The sequence below is a fragment of the Lissotriton helveticus genome, chromosome 5_1 (genome assembly GCF_964261635.1).
Source record: "Lissotriton helveticus chromosome 5_1, aLisHel1.1, whole genome shotgun sequence".
Taxonomy (NCBI): Eukaryota; Metazoa; Chordata; class Amphibia; order Caudata; family Salamandridae; genus Lissotriton; species Lissotriton helveticus.
Genome location: NC_136065.1, coordinates 757821873 through 757848480, shown reverse-complemented (window position 1 = coordinate 757848480; position 26608 = coordinate 757821873). Strand labels below are relative to the sequence as shown.

Below are 26608 nucleotides of genomic sequence, written 5' to 3'. Positions count from 1 at the left end.
AGAAGGAAAGTGAAACATAGGAAAATAAACAAAACATTTGCAGGTAATGCTGTGCTTTAAAAACACGTTTTTTTTTTATAATCCCCTGGCGCCGCCGGTGCGTCTGTTTTATGTGATTCACAGTGAGGCGCTGGCGGCGCTGGGGGCTTGTAAATAAGCCCACAGTATCCATCCATGGGCCGTAAGTATCACTGAGTAATGGGGCCGCAGTTACTCAAAGCCGCATCCAGACACGAGCAGGGAGCTCCTGCCGCTGCTCGCAGCGCTGTACCTGCTCCTCGGAGCGCTTCAAAAGTGTAGGGCCTTGAAGAAATATACGGAGAGTGCTCTGAAGGGCTTGGGGGTGCCGAGATTTGAGCCCTGGAGCCGGTCCACGGGTCCTGGGGTGAAAGGGCTGAAGGATAGAGGCGCACGGATTGTGGACAGTAACAGGGACAATAATTACAATCTTTCTGCTTCTACGAACAACAGCATTTCCATCCACAATGATACAATTAAACGCCGACGGAGCCCCTTTAACCGCCGATCACTAGACAGTCCGCACTGATAGTGATATTAAAGAGTTTTCGGGTGACTTTATCACGTCCGTAACAAGATCGATCAATAAATAACCCTCCTAGCAGCGAGCAGCAAAATGGCGGCCGCAACTCCGAAAATTTCGGATTCGGGGGCGTGTTTTTGGCGTTCTGAGTGACGGGTGACGTCACAGTCGAAAGAACGCAAAAAATCACGCCCCCAATCCGAAAGAGACGGGGCTTTAAAGGAGTGACGCCCCTCTCCTCCAATGGCTGGCCTCCGTTTAGGAAGCCAGCCAATGGAGGAGAGAGGCGGGTTCAAGCCCCCATACTCCAAAACATTAATTCTCCTCCCGGAGACTGCGCAAGCGCAGCCTTCGGTCCTCGACCTAAGTCGGTACTACAATAGAGGGAAAAGATGGAGGACGCTAAAGGTGGACGAGTGGGCCCTGGTGCTACTACCCTCTTCAGCTCACAAATTTAAGGACGAGTGGAAAGGAACCCATCGAGTGATCTCTACCATAGGGAAAACCACATACAAGCTGCAGATGACTCCGAAACGCACCCATATATTCCACATCAACATGTTAAAAAAATGGATTGGACCGCCTCCGAAAACTGCCACCTTCACCGTACCGACCCTGACGGATGAAAACAACACTTTGAAGAACTTAGTGATCAACTCAGAACTTACCGCCAAGGAAACGGAGGAGTTGAGGGGAGCCTTAAATACCTATTCCCCGATGTTCTCCGACCTACCGAGAAAAGCCCACCTGGCTGAACACAAGATAGAGACTGCACCGGAAAAAGTGATCAAAATGAGACCTTACAGAATACCCGCGGCCAGAAGAAAAGCTATACAACAAGAGGTACAGGACATGCTTAATCTAGGGGTCATAAGGCCGTCAAGAAGTGAGTGGTCATCACCCATCGTGATGGTACCGAAGCCAGGCGGGAGTATACGTTTTTGTATGGACTTTCGAGCATTAAATGACATATCATCCTTTGACGCATATCCGATTCCCCGTATAGACGAACTGATTGAGAAGCTAGAGGAAGGCAGTTACATCTCCACATTGGGTTTAACTAAAGGATACTGTCAAGTACCCTTGAAGGAGGAGGATTGGAAAAAGACCGCGTTTTCAACTCCAGACGGGCTCTTCGAATTTACAGTGCTACCGTTTGGGCTGCACAGAGCCCCCGCAACTTTCCAGCGACTCATGAACACGATCCCGAGAGACCACCAGGCATTTTCATCAGCGTATCTTGATGATATAGTGGTTTTTAGCCCAGAATGGAAAACATATATACAACATCTTCATTCTATCCTACAAGCTCTACAAGCAACAGGGTTGCATATCAACAACAAAAGATCACGTGTAGCCTTCCAAAAAGTGAAGTACCTGGGATACGCTCTAGGACACGGTCTCATAACTCCACAGGAGGAAAAAGTACGAGCCATCACCGACACTCCCTTTACCTCCACCAAAAGAGAGATGAGAGCTTTCTTGGGCCTGATCGGCTGTTATCGTCGATTCATACCCAGGTTTTCGGAGATAGCTTCCCCCTTAACCAGCATCTTTCAGAAGGACGTGAAACCCCAGGTCCTCTTACACCCCACAAAACAAATGTTAGGCGCATTCCAAACATTGAAACAAGTCATCACTTCCAGTCCTGTGTAGCCCTCCCCCGATTTCACACATCCCTTCATCCTACACACAGATGCCTCCAATCACGGGGTAGGCGCAGTACTCTCACAAGAGTCACCCGATTGTCTACATCAGCAGGAAACTCTTTCCAAGAAGGTGAGGTACCCCACTATCGAACGTGAGTGTCTTGCAGTCAAGTGGGCCATAGATAAACTAAGATATTATCTTCAGGCTCATCATTTCACCTTGCACAGTGACCACACCCACCTCCAGTGGATGAGCCGCAACATCGCTCAGAATCCACGGGTACTCCGTTGGTTTCTCTCTCTCCAGCCTTTCTCCTTCACAGTCAAACACCGAAAACAGGTAGATAACGCTAGTGCAGATTATCTTTCCAGGACATTTCCTCTCCCCGATCGGGAGAATCTAAGGGTGGAGGAGTGTGACAAGGTCATCAGGGATTCGATAGGACAACGGGGTGACTGGTAGGAAGCACGGGACCTTTCAACCCCTATGCTTTCTTCTCGCCTGGAGGAGATATGGCCTTCGGCATACACGAGCCTTCCCGAGGACGAAGAAGGTCCCTTTAACTGGGAAGACAACGCCCCCTCCAGTGACGTCACGGGCTGGCGCCCAATAAGAAGTCCCAGAAAGCTGAACGAGGTGTGCACGAATTCCAGAGTGAGACTGGAGAACCCGGAAGAGGAAGAATCGTGGAGCAGAGATGCAGAGGAGCACGCCAAACTACCGGAGCAGTCATCCCGCCCGGAGGCAGAGGACAAATGAAAAGGAGACAGAGTTAACGCCAGGAGGCCACCGGGAAAACGCATCGCTGAGCCGCGCCCCTGGAGGAGCGTGGCTGACCCAGGTACGGGCAAGATTCTCTGGCTGGGTCAGGAGGCGGGAGAGATCGGAGGGTTAACAACGCTACCGCTCACCGCCTCTTAGTGTAAATTTGTAAATACCCCCCCTCACTATCACTCCTCACAAACCTCGCGCTCTTGTTGTTTGCTCAAGAGTGCACCAGTGTGTTTCCATTCACCCCCTTCCTCGTGTGCCTGCCATTCGGAACGTGATACTGACCCGTATCCTTGTTTTGCTTCCTTTTGGGGAATACCAGAGCCTACTACCTGCCCCAGCCTGACGATAAGGAGAGGACAGCTATGCCCGGACAAAGAGGAGGACTCCTCGTGATTACCTTGATTTGTTGTTCATTCCCTTTTATACCTCTATTCAGCATACTAACTGTGGTGCAAAACTGGCAGCCCATAAAAGACGTGACTACCTAAAAATAAAACCGTCTTTACCCCGACGAGGTTTACTGCGTGTTCCTTCAAACTCCGTTACACATTGTAAATGACAACATTTTTATGTATGTGTCGGTTTTGAAAACCGATAAATAAATGGCATTGTCATTTACAATGCCAATAGCTTAATCTCTCGCAAACACACACACAGAGCCACACACACACAGAGCCAAACACACACACAGAGCCAAACACACACACAACACACACACACAAAGCCACACACACACACAGCGCCACACACACACAGAGCCACATGCACAGAGCCCCAGAGCATAATTCCAAGCCCCAATGTAGTTTAAAAACTCCTGAGGAAACTTAGATGAGGTAAAACATGAAATGTAAACAGGAAACGCCTGAGCTCAGTCGGTTGATGTGTCAGCTTCAGAGATATGCGTGTAACCTTCACGTCGTAGGTTTTAGTCGGACTAACATAGCTCAGCGGGTTGATCGTCCCGATCCGGAGTTGGGTGTGAACATTGAGAGCTCCCACCCCAGTAGGTAGAGCAGGCCGCTGCTGCAGAGCTGTGCATTTTTAAGTCACACGTTCTGCACTCCCCTGGGGGTACGGGCCCGCAGACACACCCCTGCTCACCACCAGTCACCCTCCCTGCCATTCTCTTCACAGTCCATCTGCCACACACCCACGCCCGTTTTGCCCGTCCCCTGTTGGTGACCGGGCTATAAAATATTGTGACGTTTCCCCGCGGGTCGCGAGATCCCTACTCACCCCGCCACGAACATCACCCCTCCTTTGCTCTCCCTTCCCGGACACCGAGAAGAAGCGCCACTTTCCGCATGAGAAGCAAACCAATTCGACCACAACAGCGTCCATGACAACAGAACACCCGCCACTCCCTCTGTTGCCGGACCCAATCGAAGGAGACGACGGACCGGAAGGACCTCCCCGTGAACCCGGAAGTCCCGCCTCCCTGCCGACGGCCGGATACAGAAAAGACGGAAGACGAGAGTCAGCCGGCGTCGGAGTATCGTGGCAGGAGATTTCGACTGGCGTGGAGACGGAAGGCGAAGACGGGAGCGGAGAAGCCGAGGAGTGGTCGGAAGACTGGTGGAGTCCCACGGAGGTGGCTGAAGAGCGGCCGTAACTCGGAGGAGAGTTACGGCGGAGCGCGTGAGTGCCAGTTTCCTTTCTTGATTTCAAAAAGGGGGGTGGTGATGGACAGAGTATCTGAGTTAATCAGAACACTCCTACCCAGTCAACAGATCAGGGCTAGATCCATCACCGTTTTTTAGCTCACTGCACCATCCCAGTTCAGAACCTGGCTATATGCAAATTAGTCTGTCCCTGGCCCAGTGCATCATGGGAACAGGGCAGACCAAACTACCAAGCCAATTCTTCTGCACCATCAGGATTCAAGCAAGCCGGGCCGAAGACGGCTGTAATGCCAGAAACCGGTCCCCGGAAGCTTGTTTCCTTTCCAGTAAAGAATTGGCTTGGTAGTTTGGTCTGCGGGCCACTATGCGCCAAAATTTTCGGGAATCTCTGGATGCCAGTGCTTTGACAAGGTTCTCCCAGTACTCGGAGTCCCATTCCGCCCTCGCATTCACCAGAAGCGATTTATACTTTTTCCTCCTAGCACGGATTTCTTCCTTACTAAGGTGTCCCTTAATAGCAGATAGCAAATGGGCCTTTGCCTCCCTACACGTGGCATTATACCAAGAGGTTTTAGGCTTATGGGCATTCCTTTTCCCTATGGTTATGAACAGATCCTGTTCTAGAGAGGCAATAATGCTTTTATGCGTTTGTGCTAACTCTCCTCTAGTATCTTCATCTTGATCTTTGGTTCCTAGATAAAAGGCATTCTCCAACAAAGGGATTAACCTTTCATATAGTCGGGGTATTCTATCCGTGCTATTCGCCAACTTCTCCCACTTGACTTTCCTGCGATTGTTTTCAAGTAGGAGACCCGTCTTTTCTTTGCCCCTGCCCTGCGATGTATCCTCCCTCCCAGGAAGTGAATACATCAATTCCAAAGAGTTGTGGTCACTATCCGTTCTTGGGCAAACTTTATGTAAGCATTATATCCCTGAAACTCTGCTGTCCCATTCTAGAAGTGCTGTAGCTACAAGGCACACATTTGAGAAATGTACTTTTGTGTAAAAGCAATAAGATTGTCAAAACATTCCTTTGCGTGCCAAGAATGAACAACGCAGTTTAAACTTCCTCCAGAGGGCACAAAACTCGTAATCTCTTCCACATGGACTTTCACGCTCAGAGTCCAGTGGCATGCGGAAACAGCGTGTTAAACCGGGAAAGGGGGAGGGGCGGGGGAGCTCGAGGGGGCGGGGGACGGTGATGGAAGGGAAAAAGTGTTTCCATTCTGTGCACACAAATCCCGTCCAACACATCCTTATTATCGGCTTTAAAAAAAAGGATGACAGAACTGAAAATGATTATAGTCCCATAATTAAGAAACAATGGTTCTTCACATAATGGAAAACGCGTACTTGGTCAAGAGAGATGTTAATTAAAAAAAAATACCGCTCAACTAATGTAACAGACCATCTATCACTTTAAAATGAGAAGCACATTCCTGAAGCGCAACGTCACCAATGTAGCTCCGTTTTATCTTGCACACTTGTGTATCATTAAAAATGTAATTTTCGCATTAGAGGCCAAATGTTTAAAATATCAGTGGGTCTAAATGTTGGTGCAAAATTGCATCAGTGTAATTCCGTGTAATCAGGAAATGTGTATGCAAACGCATACTGGTAATGGTGCAATCCTATTCAATGGGACCCTTCCCTCTGAAACCCCTTTTGCCCTCTGTGAATTGGGAATCAATTGTGCTTTCAGTAATGTGTAATCATATATGATAAAAGTCAAGGCCTAGCTCTTAATTGTTAATACTAGGAACACGATACGAAATACAGAGTGTATGCCGTAGCTGCAGTCACGCTGTTCCGCATGTGGTGAATGCTCTCAACCTGAAGCACAAGTGAGGCTGGGATGAAGTTGAATTTATTCAAGCCTTCCATTCTATTCCAGTTATTGTAACTTGAAATTTTTCGAATTCATTCTTCCAATATTTATTTGTGGGTGCACATCAAGTGGCCATAGCATAGTAGCCTTCCACTCCTTATCCAAAGTCCAAACGCATTGCACTGTGGTACCTGTAGGAACATACACACCTCAATTCGCAGCATTTAAAACTTTCAGAACCACTGACATGTGTTTCACTCTTTTTCCGTTCTTCTATAGAATAGTCTCGGTGACAGTGTAATTCGACTAAAGGCTACTTTGTAAATTGTTAAGTATCCTTGCGCCCCCAAGGGCTGATTCCCCCTCTCAGGACATTGCTATCGATCCAAAGCAATCAACAAGAAAAATATTTGAAAGTACAACGACAGGAATGCAATGGGAGACTCGAAAAAAATATTCAATTACCGTCTGCGGAATGATGTTTGATCTCAAGTTACAATCAACAATGCACTTTAATCCGACATCTGTAGTTCCAACGCTGGCACGCGCCCTTTACAAATGTCCTATGAGCGTGCACCCAGGAAGTTGCTTTACTACTAAGCTCTTAGGTGCGGAGAATGGATAACGCAATTTTCGAAGATGCAGTTTATGTTATATCCCATCAGCAGATATCAGGCCTACAGGACATATATATATATATATATATATATATGAACCACGAACGCCGCTTGCCTGCTGAGCTGCTTAAGGCGGGTGCTGCTGTCGTGCAAACGGCATTGCACGTGTGAATATGAAAACACGATTGTCTCACTCTTCCAAAGACACGCAGAGCACTCTGCTCTGCGTGTCTTTGGAAGAGTGAGACAATCGTGTTTTTATATATATATATATATATATATATATATATATATATATATATATATATATATATATATAGGGAGGGGGGGGGGCATGGGACGATGGGTTATAAATCCACCCACGGGCAGGTGATGAAGTGAGCACAAAGCGTCCATTTGCCGCTGCCCACGGGGGTTTCATCCAGCCACAACAGGCTGTTTGTCTGTAAATGAAACGTCGCCATGAATCCTCCGGCCCTCGCTGCCACTGCAGTCGAGTGACCGAATGTATCATTATGTGCGCTCGGTGCCAAGTCAAAATCATCTCAGATAAAAGTGAATTTTCTTTTAATGAGGAGGAGAACGGGCACGACCTCTGTGTTACCGCACCCAGGGCACAAGTGCTAAAACAAGCGCTAGCCATCTCTAAGCCCCGTCCTTTTCAGACTGGGGGGCGTGTTTTTGACTGAGAACATCACTAGGCATAAAGAATGTCAAAAACATGCCCCCCAATTAGAAAAGATCAGGGCTTAGATACAAAGAATGACGTCACTGGAACCTCTTCTCCAATGGCTTGCCGCCGTTTATGAGGCCAGCCAATGGAGAAGAGGGGCGGTGCTTAACCTCGCTACTCCAAGTCATTAAATCTTGCGAGCTCGAGTGTGCACCCGACGCCACACGAGACCTAAAAAAGAAAACAAAAAACAGGAAACTTCAGGAATTAAGAGCCATTCCCAACAAAAATAAGCAAACAAAAGTCTAATGATTTTGTTGCGCCGCACACACTGCTTCAACAGACTGCTCTCCATAGGATATTAGTTTGTTGCACTTTACACAGTGCTGCTTCAGTAGAGCAAATTCAGGACGTATGTCCGGTGGTGATGGTGATGTAGAACTGCCAGAGGTACCAGGCACTGCAGGTGGAGGGTTCTGTTGTGCTTCCTGTACTCCTCCCAAGCCAGATTCACTGGATGCAGATTCTTCAGGTGCTTATACATCGAGGCACTACCGCAAGATTATTTTTTTCACAGCACTACCTACTACAAGACACGCTCCCACAGGGGTGCGGAATTTATTAAAATATCTACTTGTCCATGGGGCGAGTTGCTTCATAAATCTACTTGTCCTGTAACAAAATCCACATGTCCCTTTGGTGCCATGTGGTTCGGCGACGGATTGTGGCAGCAATCTCATTGTATGGGAGCTCTTGTATAGCCTCTCTGTGCCAGGGCTCATGCCGTGGTGGTTTTTGAAGGCTAGCAATCCCTCTGTGTTGCTGGGTTTCTGCGTATCTGCATGCTATGACTGGGGGTAGTGGTGAGCGGTGGTTCCAGGGTTGTAATGCCCTTTTGGTCTGTGCAGATCTACTGACTTGCATGTTTTAGGGGTTTTCAACAACTCTTCTCTAATCTTTTCCCATGCTGAGAAGTGTTGGAGTTTTGCTCCTGACAGTGGCGGATGTAGACCTTCTTCCAAAGTTGGGAGAAGAGTGGTTGATGGGAGAGAGACCTTGCAAACACTCAGGTTTTCGCATGAGCAAATCTACACATGCACATTTGCTCATGATAAACTGCAGTTCAAGGATATTTTCCGGTTGTGTATTTCTTGCCCTAATTCTGTAGATACTTGTGAATTCACGAAAGCCATATAGCTGCACTTAATGCAAGGACATATACCAGGGGTGCACTTTTGAGACTTTCTTTAGTAATAGGGCCCCTAATTTGGTCTGGCGTTGACCACAACCTTTTTTGTTTGTTAAAATTCTCTCTCCCTCTCTCTGTATCGGCTGGCTTCGCTGTGGGTGGCAGCGTTGGGCTCTTTCACGGGGTGTATGTTGGCACACAAAGTGGTTTTGTTCAGTGGCAGTAACTGATGTGACAGTGTGTGCTTTTTTTAGACCAATTTTTTTTTGCTTTTGCCAATGTTTGTTATAATGGTGAGGGCCCAGCAGCTCTCACATCAAGAAGGCTTTACAGAAACCATGCCAAAACAAGTCACGTATTGGCAAAACTAGAGAGTTGACCACTAATTTCAGACCTACTGGCTTTGCCAATGCTTGTTTATTTTTTGTTTCTCATGATCTTATTGAAGCTGGTTACACTGATTTTCCAATATGAGTGTTTTTGCGAAATACTAGCATGCATCAACACATTTTACTAAATGATGCTGCAAAGAAACGGTACCTGAAATTTCACAGTAGTTTAGCCAAAACATTTTTTTTATTACTTTAATTTTTTTAAGAACATTTTATATTGAAAGCAAAGAGTCATTAATCTTGCTCTCAAGCTTCTGCAACTATTTGCATCTAATCAGAGAGCATTCTGGGAGCATTATGCATATCCTCATATTGCTAAACTTAACCGTGGGTACACATTTTTATACTGTAACCACTGTCAGTAGTGCAGTCAGAACTTACATTTACTTAGAGCGCTCACCCTAATAATAAAGGATTTCAATTAATGAACCATAAATACAAGTTTGAACAGCATTAACATAGGCACACAAATAATAACTTAACTTCAGGCAGTGCCCTTCCCTGGCCCTTAATGTGCTACTGCAAACTGGCAGCCAAAGGGTTTGTGCTGCAGAGGGTTGGGCCTACTTGTCCCAAGGACTAAATACACATTAAAACTTGTTGCCCTTGACCCCAAACAATATGTCCTGGGCGTCGGGCTATAGGAATTCCACATCCCTGTCCCAGATCTTGTAGGTTACTTTGGTGGCATTCACTTTCTACTGCCTATCCGGAAAGGTGAAAAACTTCCACACCACCGATACTGGCCTTTGTGGGCGTGGAGCTTCCAGTAAAAATTCTTCCTCCTAAGAATGTTCCTCCTGGTCTTGTGGCTGTTGTCCTGAAGCCATGATGTTGGTTTTATTCTCAATAGTTAGAATGGGAAATGTTATGAACCAATCAAATCTTTTTTTTTAGGTCACAAGGGGTCCGCGCACCCTGCGCACAGGCAGCACGCACCCAACGAGACTTCGCGAAATTTCATTTAAAAGTAATAAAGGTTTATTACAAGTAAAAAAATATTTCTATTAATAGCTTAGATAATGTCTTGCCCTAATATGTATATTAAAGACATATATATTGTTGGAAAGGCGATCCCAGGGGAGACAGAAGATGTCGGACTGCCCGCCCCGAGACCCACCTTTCTCTATGGAAGAGGCCGAGCGCCGTAGGGAGGCCTCCTTGGCGAGGCTCCTCTCCTACAATCATAACAGCGGAGCAATCACACTACCACAGACGGACACCACACGAAGGAATATTCTCAAGAATCTTTATATAAGAAATGAAGGCACGTTCTCGTAAGAGGATAACACAGGGATCGAGGGATCCGTAAAGTCTTGGCTTCGGGAAAAGGGGGTAGCAGGACAGTCTTGGCACCAACTGGTGCATGGATAGTTCAAGGGGTCAGGCCGCGACAGCGTCAGCGGGGCCTCGAAGGTGGGTCAGTTCGATCAGGCCGCGACAGCTTCAGCAGGGCCTCGAAGGTGGTTCAGTTCGGTCAGGCCGCGACAGCGTCAGCAGGGCCTCGAAGGTGGTTCAGTTCGGTCAGGCCGCGACAGCGTCAGCAGGGCCTCGAAGGTGGTTTCAGCTTGGTCAGGCCGCAACAGCGTCAGCAGGGCCTCGAAGGTGGTTTCAGCTTGGTCAGGCCGCAACAGCGTCAGCAGGGCCTCGAAGGTTCCAGGTACATGCGTTCAGATCAGGATCAGCCGCGACAAGGTCAGCAGGGCTTCGACTCCAAGATACAACTGAAGTCCTAATCCAGGGCTGGCCCAGATATAGGACTGGAGTCCTTTGATGTCCGGACCCTCGCGCCTGGGGGTCAGAGGGGCCGGGATGAAGGTGTCCAGACATCCAGCAGGGGGGTGGAGCCAGCGCCCAGGGAGGCTGGAGGGCGATTGATACCAGGCGTCCGGGGACGGCTGGAGGCCCATCGAAACTCCCCTCTCCCGGGATCCGCCAAGTGGCCACTCTACCCCCTGGGAGGATCTTGGTGCCTCGATGTCGGGGCTTCGCTGGGGCCGGGGCGAGGGATGGCTGCGGCCACGTGCTCGGGACGTGATGGGCCCAAGATGGAGTCGGGCCGGGAATGGTGGCCTGGCATGGTCGCCAGACCGGCAGTGTTGGCGAGCAGGGTCCGCCGAGGTCCCCGGGGGGGAAGCCGTGGGTTGCCAGGGGGCTGCTCTCGTCGATGGTTCGGGTTCAGGGGGGTCGACCGCGGGTCGACGGAGGGCCGATGTCGTCCCGGGCCCGCCGTGCGGGAGGGGTAGGACCACGCCACGAGGCCGGGTCCAACACACGTCCCCTCCAGCTGAAGGCGGGGAGAGTCACCCATCTTCCTGGGGATTCTCCTCGTCGAGGCGGAAGAAGCGGGACAGGCCATCAGCGTTGGCGTGGTCGTTGCCAGGGCGATGCTCCACAGTGAAGTCCATCCCTTGGAGGGAGATGGACCATTGCAGCAGCTTTGGGTTTTCACCACGCATCTGCATCAGCCACCGCAGGGGCCGGTGGTCAGTCTGTACCCGGAAGTGGGTGCCGAAGAGGTAGGGCCTGAGTTTCTTGAGGGCCCACACGACGGCGAAGGCCTCCCTCTCAATGGTGCTCCATCTCTGTTCTCTGGCCAACAGCCGCCGGCTAATGAAGGCCACAGGATGGTCAATCCCCTCGGGGTCAATCTGAGATAGGACCGCCCCGATGCCGTGCTCCGAGGCGTCAGTCTGGACTACGAACTCTTTATCTAGAGCAATACTTGGAGGCCCTCCCCTATGCTACCCAAAGGTGGCTCAGACAGCACCACAGGTTAACCACCCAGGAAGCCATCGACATGGCCACCACCTTTTCAAGGGCTCAACCCCGCTCTTCCGGCTGGGAACCAGACCGTGCCCAGAAGCCTTTGAGTAAGACAGAACGACGACCTCCACCACGCCCCGTGGAACCCCCTAAACCTCGGGTCTGGAAACCGGAACATCCCCCGTCCACCGGGCCACAGTGCTTTGAATGTGGCAACTGGGGGCACATAGCCAGATTCTGTCCCGGGAAAAGACACCAGGACGAACCTATGGAGGTGGGGTATTTACCACGAGCCGTTCTGTACTCCGCTGAAATGGGGAGCACCTACAGAGTAAGTGTACAGGAGAACGGGTCAACCATCCATGCCCTCTGATTCGGGCTGTAGGCAGTCCGTGATCCAGACCAAACATGTGGGTGTTTCCCAGTATTTACCTCACAAATCGGTAGCCATACGATGTGTCCACGGGGACGTCAAACAATATCCGCTGGCCATAGTCCCCATACATCCCCTGAGGGGCCCCAGGCAAATGGTGAGGGTGGGAGTGCTGTCCTCTCTGCCCGAGGACTTAATCATAGGGACGGACAACCCCCGGTTCATTCATTGGTTTAGACAGAAAATAGTGGAAGGGACCCCCCCGACTATGTCGCCCCAATCAGCTCTATTATGCCCAGATCCATGGGTAATGGACAGGAGTTTTAAATTTGCACAGATCAATGACCCCTCCCTGCTCAACGCGTGGGAACAGGCCCACCAGGAGGACGAAGACGGTCCGGTCCGGTATCCCCGCTTTCACATACGCAACGAGCTGTTGTATCGACAGGGGAAAGAAGAAGAGGACGAACAACTCCTGGTCCCTCTCTCCTTCAGGGAACAAATCCTGTTTTTCTCCCACAGTCACCTGGTCGCCGGACACACAGGAGCCGAAAAAACCACCCAACTCCTCCTGCGTTATTTCTATTGGCCCGGGATATACAGAGACGCCAACAGATATTGTCAGGAGTGTAGCGTATGCCAGATGAAGAACATGACCCGCCCACCCGCCGTTCCTTTGCAGCCTCTTCCCATCATCGGAAAGCCGTTCGAACGAGTGGGCATGGATATCATAGGACCCCTGCCCAAGACAAGGAAAGGATTTCAATACGTGCTGGTGATAGTGGACTACGCCACGAGATTCCCCGAAGCCTTCCCGTTAACCGCGACTACCACTAAACAGGTGGCCGACCGGATGTTGGAGTTGTTCAGCAGAGTGGGGTTCCCCAAGGAGATCTTAACGGACCAGGGAACCCCCTTTGTTTCACGTCTAATGAAGGAGGTGTGTAGATGCCTGGATGTGCATCAAATCCGAACCTCCGTGTACCACCCCCAAACGGACGGCTTAGTTGAACGATACAACCGTACGCTGAAAACCACTCTAAGAAAAATGATGGAGGTCAACGGAGCCGAGTGGGACCAGATGCTTCCTCTGGCCCTTTACGTCATTCGGGGCCAAAAACAAAGTAGCCTGGGGGCTTCTTCTTTTGAGTTGTTATACGGCCGACAACCTCGGTCCCTCATGGAAATGACAAAGGAAGCGTGGGAAAACGAGATTCCTGAAGAAACATCATCCACCCTGGAGTACGCCCATAGTCTGAAAACCAAGCTGGGGAAACTGAGGGATTTGGCCTACACCCACTTGGAGAACAGCCAACGCCGACAGAAACACATCTACGATAAAGGGAAGAAATGGAGACAGATGAAAGAAGGTGACTGGGCCTTAGTACTGTTACCCTCTTCCACCCAAAAGTTCCGGGCTTCCTGGGTGGGACCGTATAAAGTAGTGGGGACAATAGGGAAGACCACCTACACCCTACAAACAGGTGTCAGAAAGACGCAAGCATATCATATCAACATGCTTAAAAAGTGGCTAGGTTCCCCCCCTACTAACGTACAGGTCGCCAACCCCTCACCCGAAACCCCCTCCACCGGAGAGCATCTGATCGTCAATGACGAATTAACGCTAGACCAAACGGAAGCCCTACAACAACTGCTCAAGATCCATGAAGGCCTGTTTTCCGATTTGCCAGGCAGAACGACATTGGCAGAGCATCGCATCAACACCCCTCCCGGGAAAATCATCAAGATTAAGCCATATCGGGTACCAGAAGCCAGGAGGGCGACCATCCGGAAAGAGGTGAAGGATATGATGGAACTCGGTGTGATCCGACCATCGAATAGTCAATGGTCAAGCCCCATAGTACTGATACCCAAACCAGATGGCAGCCGGCGCTTCTGCATGGATTTCAGAGCCCTGAACGACATATCAGAATTCGATGCATACCCGATTCCCCGGGTAGACGAACTGGTGGAAAGACTCGGAGAGGCTCGGTACATCACAACTCTGGACCTAACGAAGGGCTACTGGCAGGTGCCCTTGAGAGAGGAGGACAAGAAGAAAACGGCCTTTAGTACAGACGAAGGCCATTACGAATTCACTGTCCTCCCCTTTGGATTGCATGGGGCTCCTGCCACTTTCCAAAGACTCATGAACACTGTACTGGCTCCGGTCTCCAATATCGCTGCCGCCTATCTGGATGACATAGTCATACATAGCAAATCCTGGGAAGAACATCTACAACATATCCACACCGTCTTTTCTGTTTTAGAGAACGCCGGACTTCGAGTCAACGCCAGGAAATCACGGGTGGCCTTCCAAAAGGTGAAATACCTCGGCTATTTGCTAGGGCACGGTTTAATAGAGCCCCAGATTGAGAAAGTGAGGGCCATATCAGACACTCCCTTCCCGGCCACCAGAAAGGAGTTGAGGGCATTCCTGGGACTGGTGGGATATTACAGGAGGTTCATCCCGTCGTTCGCCCACGTAGCTGCCCCCCTTACAGACGCCCTGAGAAATCCGGGGAAAGCCCAGGCCCCCCTCCACCCGACAGAGGCCCTGACCCGTTCCTTCCAACAACTGAAGCGCATCATCACCTCCACACCGGTGTTGACGTCCCCTAATTTCTCGATCCCCTTTATTGTACACACGGACGCCTCAGATTATGGGATTGGGGCGGTCCTTTCACAAAAAGGGGAGGACGGACATGAGCACCCCGTAGTGTATGTGAGCCGCAAGCTGTTCCCCAGGGAGTTAAAATATGCCACCATAGAGAAGGAGTGCTTAGCGGTCAGGTGGGCGGTGGAGAAGTTGGCCTACTACTTGGAGGGGCACCCGTTCGACCTTTACACCGACCATGCTCCCCTTCAGTGGATGGCCCGCAATAAATCCAATAATCCCCGTGTCATGAGGTGGTTCCTGGCCCTGCAACCCTTCTTCACGGTGCACCATAGGAAAGGCTGCGAGAACGTCAGTGCTGACTACCTTTCTCGCCATCCGCTCCCCGATCGGGAGCGTCCTAGGGGGGAGGTGTGTAACGGGGTGTACCGGAAGCTACATGGAGAACACCCGTCCATGCCGCCTACCAGTCCCACAATGCAGCAGGGCGACCCTGAGTGTGGAGAGAAACGCCAAACGGATTGTTCACCCCTCCCCTCTCTCTCTCTTCCTTCCCAACAGGACTTTGAGACTTGCGCTTCCGATGACATGGGCGAGGAGGAATGGCCCTTTAAAGCATGGAGAGAGGCGGAGTGGGAAGAGCCGGCGTTTAACACAGGTACTACAAAAGGGGACGACCCGGAAACCACGAGGTGCTTGTACACCTGGAGGACGGAGGAGGAGTTTGGCGAGAGAACGGAGGTGCAGGAAGAGACAGAGCGGAGACGAGGAGAAACCGGAGCAAGAGGAGCGGAGAACACCGGAGGAGAAAGAGAGCGGTCAGAAACATCGGAAGCCGGGGGAGTAGAGGAGAAGAGAAGCCCGCAGAGAGCAGAGTCGGCGTCTGACAAGAACGGAGGAAAGCCAGGAGGCCTACGTTCCTGCGAGCCGCCCAGCCACTCACCCAGGGGAGGTGCGTGGCTCACCCAGGTGCGTGACCGCTTGCGGGGCTGGGTGGGGGCTGGAGGTACACTAGGTACCAAACCACGGGTTACCTAAACCTCCCGGTTCCCTTTTCCCTGAGCACGGTCCCTGACCACCCCACTTCAGCACACCTTGTATAATAGAGCACCGGTGGACTCCCTCACTCCCTACCCCTGTGTAAATATCGTGTGCAGACGTCTCACAGTCCTTTGTTTCTCTTTACCTTTTTGGGGAGAGTCTCCCGTCCCGCCGCAACGGACTCGGAGGAAGAAGAACCCACCCCACAGACCCCCGAGGGATGCAGAAAGAAGGAGAAAGTCCGTCAACGGAGACGCAGCAGGAGTAGATCCCCGCGACGATCACACTATTTGAAATCTAACTGTTCGGATCAATTGTTGGCAACAATAAACCCCTTGTTGACAAAATCTCGTCTACTGCCCATTTCTACCTCTCAACCAGCGCCCCTGGTTACACCTTTCCACCTTAATCAGTCTTTAGAACTCCCAGTGTTTTTCCCTCTACCAGACTCAGTAGCAGAACGAGCTCTTCACATGCTAGACGTAAAAAGAGCAATATTTTACTACATTGAAAGAACCAAATCCTTTAGAAAGACTAAATAACTTTTTGTAGCTTTCTCCCCACCTCAAAGGCAATCCTATCTCAAAAACAGGGATTGCAAGGTGGATTGTTAAAGGCATTCAAATATGCTATGCTAAAGCTAAACGCACCTTAACCATTCCCCCTAGAGCTCACCACACGTAAACTAGGGGAGTCTATGGCATTCTTAGGGAACATTCCCCTAGATGATAGCTGCAAAGCAGCAGCTTGGTCTACACCATACACGTTCACAAAGCACTTTTGTGTAGACGTGCAAGCAAAGCAAAAAGCTAATGTGGGCCAGGCTGCATTAAGAAAACTTTTTCAAACCACTGCAACAGATACAGTTAGCCACCGCTGAGGAGGTATTTGCTGTATAGTCTATGTACAAGTATATAATCTACAGCTCCTATGCCTCTAACGGAAAATGCTACTTACCAGTATGCATCTGTTCTTGGCATGTAGAGCTGTAGATTCGTATACGCCCACTCGCCTCCTCGGATACCTCTATATGTTCTAGTACTATGTTACATAGATACATTACACATGGACATCCTTTTTTTTTTTTTATAAATCTTTTTATTATTATAACACAAGAGGAGAAATATACATATCAGATGTCATAAACGAATACAGCACAGCCGTGGACGGGCAAGTGAAGTGAAGAAATACCGTACAGTCAGAATCAGCAAAGAAATCAATACCAGCGTAAAGCAGAAGCAAAACAATTTGATAGCAATGACCGCAGGCACCCCCCCACAGCACCCGCCCACCAGGAGTACAGGATATACAAGGCAGACATATGACACCCAGATACGTTTAGGCAAAAATCAGGAGAATACGCCACATCTCTTGTGAAGAAAGGAAAAGGGAAATAGAATGGTCATAGAAAATAAAAAAGGAAAAATAAATTAAAAAAGCCCCCACAACCCCCCACCCTACACCCCTGCAGATGGCTACGACCTAACCCCATTAGCAGCGTGCCTGTCGCCCCCTAAACTACGCCCCAAAGAAGGGAAAAAAGTTGGAGGAGGAGAATGTTGCAAAACGATACGAGCTCCCGGACTCCCATCCCCCCCCGCCAAAATCAGACACCCCCCACCATAGCGTTAAGCAAAGTTTAGAAAATCAAAAGACAGTCCGTAGGGGAGCCGCAAACAGAAAAAGGACCATCCCGCCCGACCCCCGGCACCGCAGAGGCAGCAAATCCCTTCCCGAGCATATCAGACTAATAATCAGACAATCAGATTCACATCTGGCCCTCGCTCCCACAGATACCACCCAGCAAAGACAAAAGAAACAGTCCAATCAAGTTCAGCCCAAACCGTCGCGATCCATCACGATGACCCCGTCCAGTACAAATAGGTCGCTGCGTTTCTCCACGCAGGCTCCGTCCAGCCGAACCGCCATCACAACAAGATTAATAGAAAATAGTAGAGTGTCAAGATCAATTCGATAGGAGGGAGAACAGGATAGACGGCCACAGAGTCCAAAAGTCAAAGCAAATCCACTGCCCTCCAGCGAAAAATCAGCAAAGCGGTTTTGATCACTCACAAAAAGAGGCAACGGTGTAGTCCGACAGACGTTGGAGAAGTCACAATGGCTTACGAAGATGGTCACATCCATCTCGGGCGGGGTCGACATAGGGTTAAATAAACGTCCAGTTCTTTCGGGCTCGATAGCCGCCATCTTAGGGTCGCAGTAGATTTCCGTGTCTGTATCCTGCACAGGGTCCTCGGTAACAATCAAGGCGTTCTCCGCAGAAGAAGTATCTCGACTCTCCAGGAACAAAGGGCCGGAATCCGGTCCCAAGCCTATACGATCAACAATTATGTTCATCTCCTGGAAGGTGGCGGTGAATCGTGTGTGGAGCCCCAAAATGGCGGCCATTACAGTGCGCAGCGACGGTGTAGCTTCAGCCCGCTCCATCGCCCCTCAATGAGCAATCGGGCGGGTGTCCGAACCTCGGAGGTCGACTTCTCCGGGGCACAGGGCAGAAGCAATGTAGACACCACTGTTAACACGTCCAAAGCACAAAGCAGTACCGTCGCCGCCCACGAGGAACCGAGCCCAGAAAACCCCGGGAGCTCAACGGGGCCTCCGGGCAGCGGAACCCCGAACAAATAGTCGGTACAATAGGCCACCGTAGTTGCTGGGTAGAGCTGTCACCAAATCACCATCCATAACGGGAGAGGAAAAACGCCACTTCGGGAGACCGGAACCGCCCACGGTCCGCGGCCGATGTTGTTCAACTCCAACCCGGCCGGGTTAAAACTCGAGGCCCCGGCTTCAAATCTGGGGTAGGCCCAGAATGGCACACGACCTATCTTTGTCGTCCGAGCAGCTAGAAATTCCGGGATTGCACCTTTCGAGTGAGGCGCAGTTCACCTGCACGGGAGTCCGGCGGGAAATCAGGATAGGAGTCAGGATTCATGAGCTTCTGGTGGAGGTCGGCGGGGCCGGGAGCTTATGCGGCCATCTTGGTTACGAGCGTAGCTCCTCCTCTCCATGGACATCCTTTTTGATTTCTTACTAACTCCATCATAACACTCCATGGCAAAACAATTTGGAGATGGAGACGATGCCCTTGTGCACTATCGTCCTAAGGAGGAGTCACCTACCTCGTGACTACAAAGACTTCTTTCAAGACAAAAACAAAGTGCAAACATCCGAGCCCAACACCAGATGGTGATTTATGCACAAGTATAATAATCTACAGCTCTACATGCCAGGAACAGAGGCATACTGGTGAGTAACATTTTCCTTTCAGGATGTAAATAATGAACTATTTTTGAAGAACAGAGATGCTGTAGATGGCAACGGTTCTTAGAGAAAGCAGATAATGGAGGCTGTATGGACCACTTTCAGTCACTGCTAAATGCATTCGCTAGGCGGCCAAAAAGGGCACAAATGGGCATTACTAGCTGTTTATTTGAAGGATCAAAAGGCATACCAATTTTGGATTTCAAATCAGAATAAGATTTAAACTAAACTTAGAAACATGCACATTTTGATCACATACCCATCTAATTTAATCACAGTATTTAGTCATAAAAATACAGTCTGTTCTAATAGAACTGTATACTTTGCATTACCACAGGAAATGTCATCTCCCGAAGAACAGTATGCCTGTAGACCACAAGCCGATTTGCTAAGGCTGCGAGGCATGATTAATTTATCTTTCAGCAGCTGCCCCGCTGAACCACATATGTGGCCCGGAGGCTGAATATGGTCGCTGAAGGACACCAAGGGTTGTTCCTCTAGAGAAAACCATTTTAACAATGGCCCTTTAACCTCGCCAACATTTCATTTATTTTTACGTACAGTGAACCAAAGTATCTTCAAGTAAAAAAAATCCTATAAAAGGATTGCATTATTAATACAATGGCTGTAAGAGATAAATGTGATGACTGAGTACTTCTCGACATGTAGAAGTCTTTCATGTGGTTTATATTGGCGAATTTAAAGCCAAGGTAGTCCAGGGTAAAGGATCAGAGATCTTCTCTAACCTCCCACACCTCTTTAATCCTTATGTGAGGCCTCTTATTAGAGAGTTGGGGAATAGAAACTGCATTTTAATAAACTATGCCAAAGACTCTCGGATTCTCTTTTGGCTGAAAGATCCTACAGCCTCCCAGGAGAGCCTTTACATTATTATGCGGAACATCTGCTATTGGATGGCCAATAACCAACTAAAACTCAAAGCAGACGAGACCAACATTGCAATTTAACAAAATAAAAACAGTTTATGGGGCCAATTATATTGGACTCTCTTGTTGGGACAGGATCCCACTCCGAAGCGCCATGCCAATAGCCCGGCAGTCATCATGGATGATGATATGACCTTAGAACACCAAAAGGGCACTGTGATTTCTTCTTGCATACTAATAGTGACAAAGATTAAAAAGATAGTATGAATCTCTTGGGAGAAGCAGTAAAAACCCATTCAAGCCCTAGTTACATCTAAACTATATTATGCAAATTCTCTTTACGCAGCCCTTCCAAAAAAGTTGATTTACAAACTACAAGAATCTAGCAGCTAGAGTCATCTATAAGGTGCTCCCACACCTCACCTATGATCAGGGAACTTCATGGCATGTCTGTGGAATTCAGGATCACATTTAAGATCTGCTGCCCCTCTTTCAAAGCTTTAGTAGGACAGACCTCTATTTTTAAGGAAAACATTAATAAAGGACTGCTCAGTACAGGAATCATCTCAGTTTCTCCTGGAAGTCCCTAGATTCAAGAAGGTGATAATGGGTGGCCACAGCTTCCTTTATATGGCTCCATTCATCCATCTTAAATTGACTTTCTCTCTCTCTCTCCGGCTGCAAGCTAAGTCTCCTTTCAAAAATGAATAAAACAGTTTTATTTTTTTAATTTTTAAACAAGCCTAACTTTCTGCTCAATTTGTCAGCATTTCACTTTACTGTTCCAAGAAATAGTCGGCGAGTGTGTGCTCAGTAAATAAAAACGAACATAACAATCCAACAGAAAGACTTCCTGTTTGGCAGAAAGATGCACACAAACAGTCAACAGTGAGCACAACAGGCTGGCTCCATCACTCCCAGTTATAAGAATGTGCACTTACTTATATACCAAGGAAAAGTACAATCTTTAAATGGGGGGGGAGGGGGAATGCAAGAAAACCATCACCTCTCAAATTGGGGAGGCCTGGGGGGACTAGCGTGGTAATGGTGGATGAACAAGCATTGATCTTCAGAGGGATGTGCAAGGATCGAGAAGTGGTTTTGGCAGGTGAAAAGAATTTGTGAAATCTCCCCAAGAAAAAAAAAGAGCCATGGTAAAAAAAATTGGTGGTAATAGTTTCTCTAAAAAGCTTGTGGTAATGTAGGACAAAGGTGAAGAATTAGGTCACCGGGTTAGTAATGTTACATTTTCGAACAGAAGCCATGCAGACAAGTGTTCAGAGTGACAAGGACAACATGAAGAGACACACTGCACTTACTGGACTAGGAATAGCATCTGGGTCTATTCTGTGTCTCGCTTTCGGCTGGGGCGGTAGCTCATTGAGTTGCTTTAAAAAGAAAAGGGAAAACAGAGAGAAAATTGTGCCAAAAAAAAACAATCAGACAGAAGAGAATATATCATTGAAATAAAATGCAACACGATTACTTTCAGTTGCCAAGATCGGTGTTATGCTCCAAATTACATACACACTTGTACAACAATCATGCAACACAGATGAAAACGCTGGGACTGATTAAGTGTGTGTATGTTAATGGCTGCCCTCCTCCCATCTGTGCTGCTGCCAGAGAAATACACCATAAATTATCTAGTTCTCTAAGACACATTAATAGGATTATAATGTCACATATGTGGCCCTAAATGCTCAAGCTCAGGCAACTGGATAAATAAACAAAATGATCACAGATGTGCGGAAAGCAAGCACTCATTGTGGAAGCAAACACATTGCTGCCAAATAAGAACATGTACTCCTGGTTCCAAACATGTAAGGAGAACCAAAGTCCCCCTCCTATTGACTCTTATGTCTATTGATAGCTGTGCGGTCGAGCCAGACCATAACAAAACATACCTAAGGTACCAATCAAATATTTTCCAGTTGCACCCAGAGCACATGTTGTAAGAAGCGGATTGTGGTCCGATGCTTTTAAATATCACCTAGTAGATGGCGCAAGCTGTGTGCTGGCGAAAAAAGCTTTTTTGGGCATACACTGGGCTTGGCGCCCACCCTATATTTATTATTGGTTGGCTTTGTCACCAATTTACTTGCTCTTTTTTTTGCTGACTTTTGAGGGCTTTCCTTGCTTTTCTTTGTGTTTTTTTCCTTATCCTGGAGCCTCGCCTCATTATTTGCATCTTACCACTGCTCACCGTTCAAGTACTACAATTTTTCTTTTTGCTTAATAACTCCATGAGTGCATGTATTTTACAGCTGTCTACCTGGTGTACTTCACTTGCCTGGGCTGTGTTGTTCCCTCTCACCTATGTGCTTCTCCCTTGCAACTCCATGATGCGCTTTCCTGAGTGTTCCCTGACTTTTCTTTCTCACTTGTTCTACCCAGATCAAACTATTTATTTTTTTAATCGACTAATCGACCCAAGCATAAAATACATTAAAAGCATTAGATTTACAATCGAACCTTTGCTCAAAAAGCAGACTGGCTTCTTTAAACTCCTGTAAAGCCCATAACTACATCACCAATCAAAAACAATATAGGTGGCGTGGCTTCGCGGGCGAAGATGGTGGACGTAGCCTTCTAGAGCTCCCACCAGCCCGATACTAATCCGTTTAATTATCCTGGCTCCCGGACCTGACCTGCAGACCAAAAGAGTGGACATAGTGGTGGACAGCAGAGGGTGCCCTCCGGAGCGGCTTGTGGAGCTCCCGGGCCCCCTGGAGTGGCGGTAGCGGCGGCGGCGGTCTGAGGCCTAGTCCCGGCGAGTGCAGCCGGGGCCTCGATTTTGGCGACTCCCGGACGGGGGGTCCTGGCGCTGGCTCGCCGCCTCGGCTCTCGGAACTGACCCTGGGCTTCAGACTGGCGGTGGAGCTTGGGGTAGGAGCCCTGCAGTGCCCTGTGTTGCGTGGGTGGCTGCCCACGCCGTGAAGGTGACAGCGGAGGGCTGCGGCCTGCGCCAGGGTCCGGAGGGATCAGCGGCGCAGTAGCCCCGGGGCGTGGTGCTGCCCAGTGTGCACAGTATAGCGCTGCCGTGCTCATTCGGACCCTGGACCGGCGGATGGCCTGAGGCTCGCGCAGGGTGGCACCCGAGACCTGAAGGCAGTGGTGGAGGCGGCGAGGTGAGAGAAGGGAGTGTTCCGGGGGACCCCTAACACGTGGACAAGGAGTCGGGGGGCCGCAGCCTGCGGATGGTGAGCCCGAGGGGTACCCCAGAGGATTGGACGGTGGAGTGAGGGGCCCCCTACAATCCGGAGCCTACGGCCGGCCACTGGAGGGGCTGGGGCGGAACCACAAGACCCCTTGAAGGGCCCAACGCGACCGCACATACAATTAGGAGGTCGACAGCTGCTGTGGAGTGGTGGCGGCGGCGCTGGGGCCTGGCTGATCCGAGCAACCTGGGGGTGCCCTAAGGAAGTAATCCAACGAGGGCAACGGCGGTCCAAGGAAGGGGCAGCATCCAGATGAGTGGATCATAGAGCGGGGAGACATAGCCCGGCCGGGGCCACAATTTATTCTTTGGACGAGAAGGCGGGGCTGCATAGGGGCCTGGAGTGTCCCCGGACGAAGGGGGACGACTGCGTGGAGGCGCCGTACGCCTGGGGGCGGAGGAGACTATCATGTGGAGTGGACCCTTGTAAATACCGGTGGCACGGTGAGTCCAGGCCGTGGTGTCTTTATCTGGCGAAAGCGGACTAAAGAGGGAAGCCTCCCTGCGCAAATCCGAAATGACCAGAGGCGGAGGGGGCAGTGGGCCCGCCAAGCAGGGGCCCATAGATAAGTACACGGGCCGAGTGGGGGGTCCCGGGGCATCTGGAGGCGGCCAGGGCTCGGGGCCGGACAACGCGGCGCTCATGGCGGCGATAACTCGATCCAGAGACATGCTGGACGCCAAAATAGGAGCGGTGGGGGCTGATGTGACATTGCTGCGTCAGGACCTTCGAAATGCAGAGACTCGCATCACGGAGGCGGAATCCAGGATCTCAGGCGTGGAGGACGAGGTGGGGACCTTGAAGCAGAAGGTGGCTGAGATGGAAAAAATTCAAAAGGGCCTTGCGCTCCGAGTGGAGGATGCCGAAGGGAGGGCGCGCAGGAATAACCTTCGCTTTGTAGGTTTTCCCGAATGATGTGAGAAGGGGAACGTGGATCACTTCTTGCCCCAGTGGCTGGAGAGCTGGCTCCCTCCGGATGTTCTGTCGAGATGTTTTATAATAGAGCATGCACATAGAGCCCTGACGCAGAAGCCGCCTGTCGGGGAGCGTCCCCGGCCGGTGATAGCGAGGAATCTGAACTTTCATGACAGAGACACTATCTTACGGGAGGCGAGGGCAAAGGAATCTCTCACATTCGAGAACCAGAAGATAATGGTCTTTCCGGACTACACTAGGATGGTACAGCAACAAGGACAATCCTTCATGGCTGCCAAGGCGAAACTGCGAGGCCTGAAGCTCCAGTATTCCTTACTCTATCCGGCCCGCCTGCGGGTGGTATTCCAGTCACGGACCCACTTCTTTGATACCCCGGAGGAGGTCTTCAGGTGGACAGATGAGACGGTGAGGGTCCGGCCACACGCCCAACCGGGTTTGAATCCAGGTCCGTCGAGGAGTTCATCACAGGAGCGGGGCGACCAAAGTGTCCGTGGTAAGAGGCAGAGGAGGTCTAGGTCGCGGAAGCGCTCCTCCTCTCGCAGTGAAGCGCAGGACGGAACAATGGCTGACTCTGAACACTCCGGAAAGGAACATTGAAGGACATCGGGTGCGAGTTTGTCTGCTGGGGTCGTGGGCCCCTGCTGGGAGTGATCGGATGGCTGTGCTCCGCTGATCGGACTGTTGAGGGCTGAGCTTACTGGGACTGCACACTCTGCATATTCTTAGATGTGTGGGGCTGCGGGATGGGGTTCGGGGAGCTTGCACGCAGGGGCTTATTGCCTCCTACGTAGGCGGGGGTTGGGGGGGGGTTTCTCTTGGTTGAGTGGGTAGTTGGGATCCTCTGTTTTGGGCCAGAGGCCGCCCATGCCGCGACAGGTACTTCATTGTTCTATGAGGTATGGGGGTGGGGGATGGGGAGTTGAGGGGGGTGTTTTGGGGGATGTGGGTGGGTGGGTCGGGGGGGGTTGGTGGGTGGTGCACGTGATTCCTAATGCCTTGCCACTAATTGTAATGCGTACTCAGGCCTGCTGCTATTGCGTCCCCTGGGATCATGGCTGATGGATCAACTCCGGGGCTCCCTGGGGCGTCAATGCGCGTACTGAGTTGGAATGTTAGGGGGATGCTGGATAAAATCAAGAGGGGAGCAATTCTGCGATGGGGGAAGAGGGAAGCAGCGGATGTACTACTACTACTACTACAAGAAACGTATATGATGGGGACAAAAGTGCTTAGTTTGCAACAATATGGTTACCAACAGGTTTTTCATGCTGGATTTACTAGGGGCTCCAGGGGGGTCGCCATCTTAGTCCATCGCAGGTTGGCTTACGTTCATGAGCGACAGTGGCTGGATCAGCAGGGTCGGTAGGTCTTTGTGAAAGGAATAGTGGGTGCTGAATCGGTTGTGTTTGGGAGTATATATGCCCCTCCCCCACTGCAGTGGTCCCTGGCTGAGAGGTTGTTTGCGGTGTGGGCGGAAATCCCGGAGTCCCTGGCAGTACTGGGAGGAGATTGGAATGATGTGATGGATGCGAGCATGGACCGTCAGAGACCGCGGGGACACCGACTGTTATTACCCCCACCCGGTTGAGTGCTATGGCAGAAGGGTTGGGCTAGGTGGATGTTTGGCGACACTTGCATGCTAAGGCCCGTGAATATACGTATGTTTCAGCTGTGCATGGCTCCTTCTCAAGACTGGACTGTGTCTTTGTGCCCTGTGCGTTTCTGAGTAGGGTGCGAGGGGCAGATATCTTGCCTAGGGGGCTGTCTGACCATTCTCCAGTGGCCGTGGATGTTGAATTGAACATGAGGAGACAACCGTTTTGATGGAGGATGTCCTCATGGCATCTCCAACAGGATGATTATGTGCACCATATGCGGGGGGCAATTGCCCATTATTGGGAGGAGAACCTCGGGGCGGACATGGATGTGACTGTGGTCTGGGAAGCTATGAAGCCCACATTGAGGGGAGTCGATATAGCGTGGTGTGCGGCGGCCCGTCGTCGACGGAGAGAGGCCGTAGCTGAAGCAGCGGCGCGAGTGGAGGTCCTTGAGCGGCGGTGCCAGGGGGTGGGAGAGGAAGTGGCGGTGCGGCTACTCCTGCAGGCGCAACAGTCCTATGCGTCCGTGTTACTAGATGAGGTCCGACAGGCGTGGCTAGCCACGCGAAGTAGGATTTACCAGTGGGGAGACAAGTCCTGT

The 26608-nt window shown here is 50.3% G+C and overlaps 1 protein-coding gene across 8 annotated transcripts in view; it reads right to left on the bottom strand.

Annotated features, from left to right (window-relative positions):
• The window catches only part of SEC24C (SEC24 homolog C, COPII component), a 1539459-nt gene that overhangs the window by 1145997 nt on the left and 366854 nt on the right, over positions 1 to 26608 (bottom strand). For 4 of the 8 annotated variants that reach the window (XM_078643230.1, XM_078643232.1, XM_078643233.1 and 1 more), the window contains exon 7: positions 21572 to 21640. The exons of the other annotated variants lie outside the window; for them this stretch is intronic. In XM_078643230.1, the coding sequence (XP_078499356.1) occupies positions 21572 to 21640 (69 nt within the window). The remainder of the gene's footprint in view (positions 1 to 21571; positions 21641 to 26608) is intronic. 8 annotated transcript variants of the gene reach the window in all.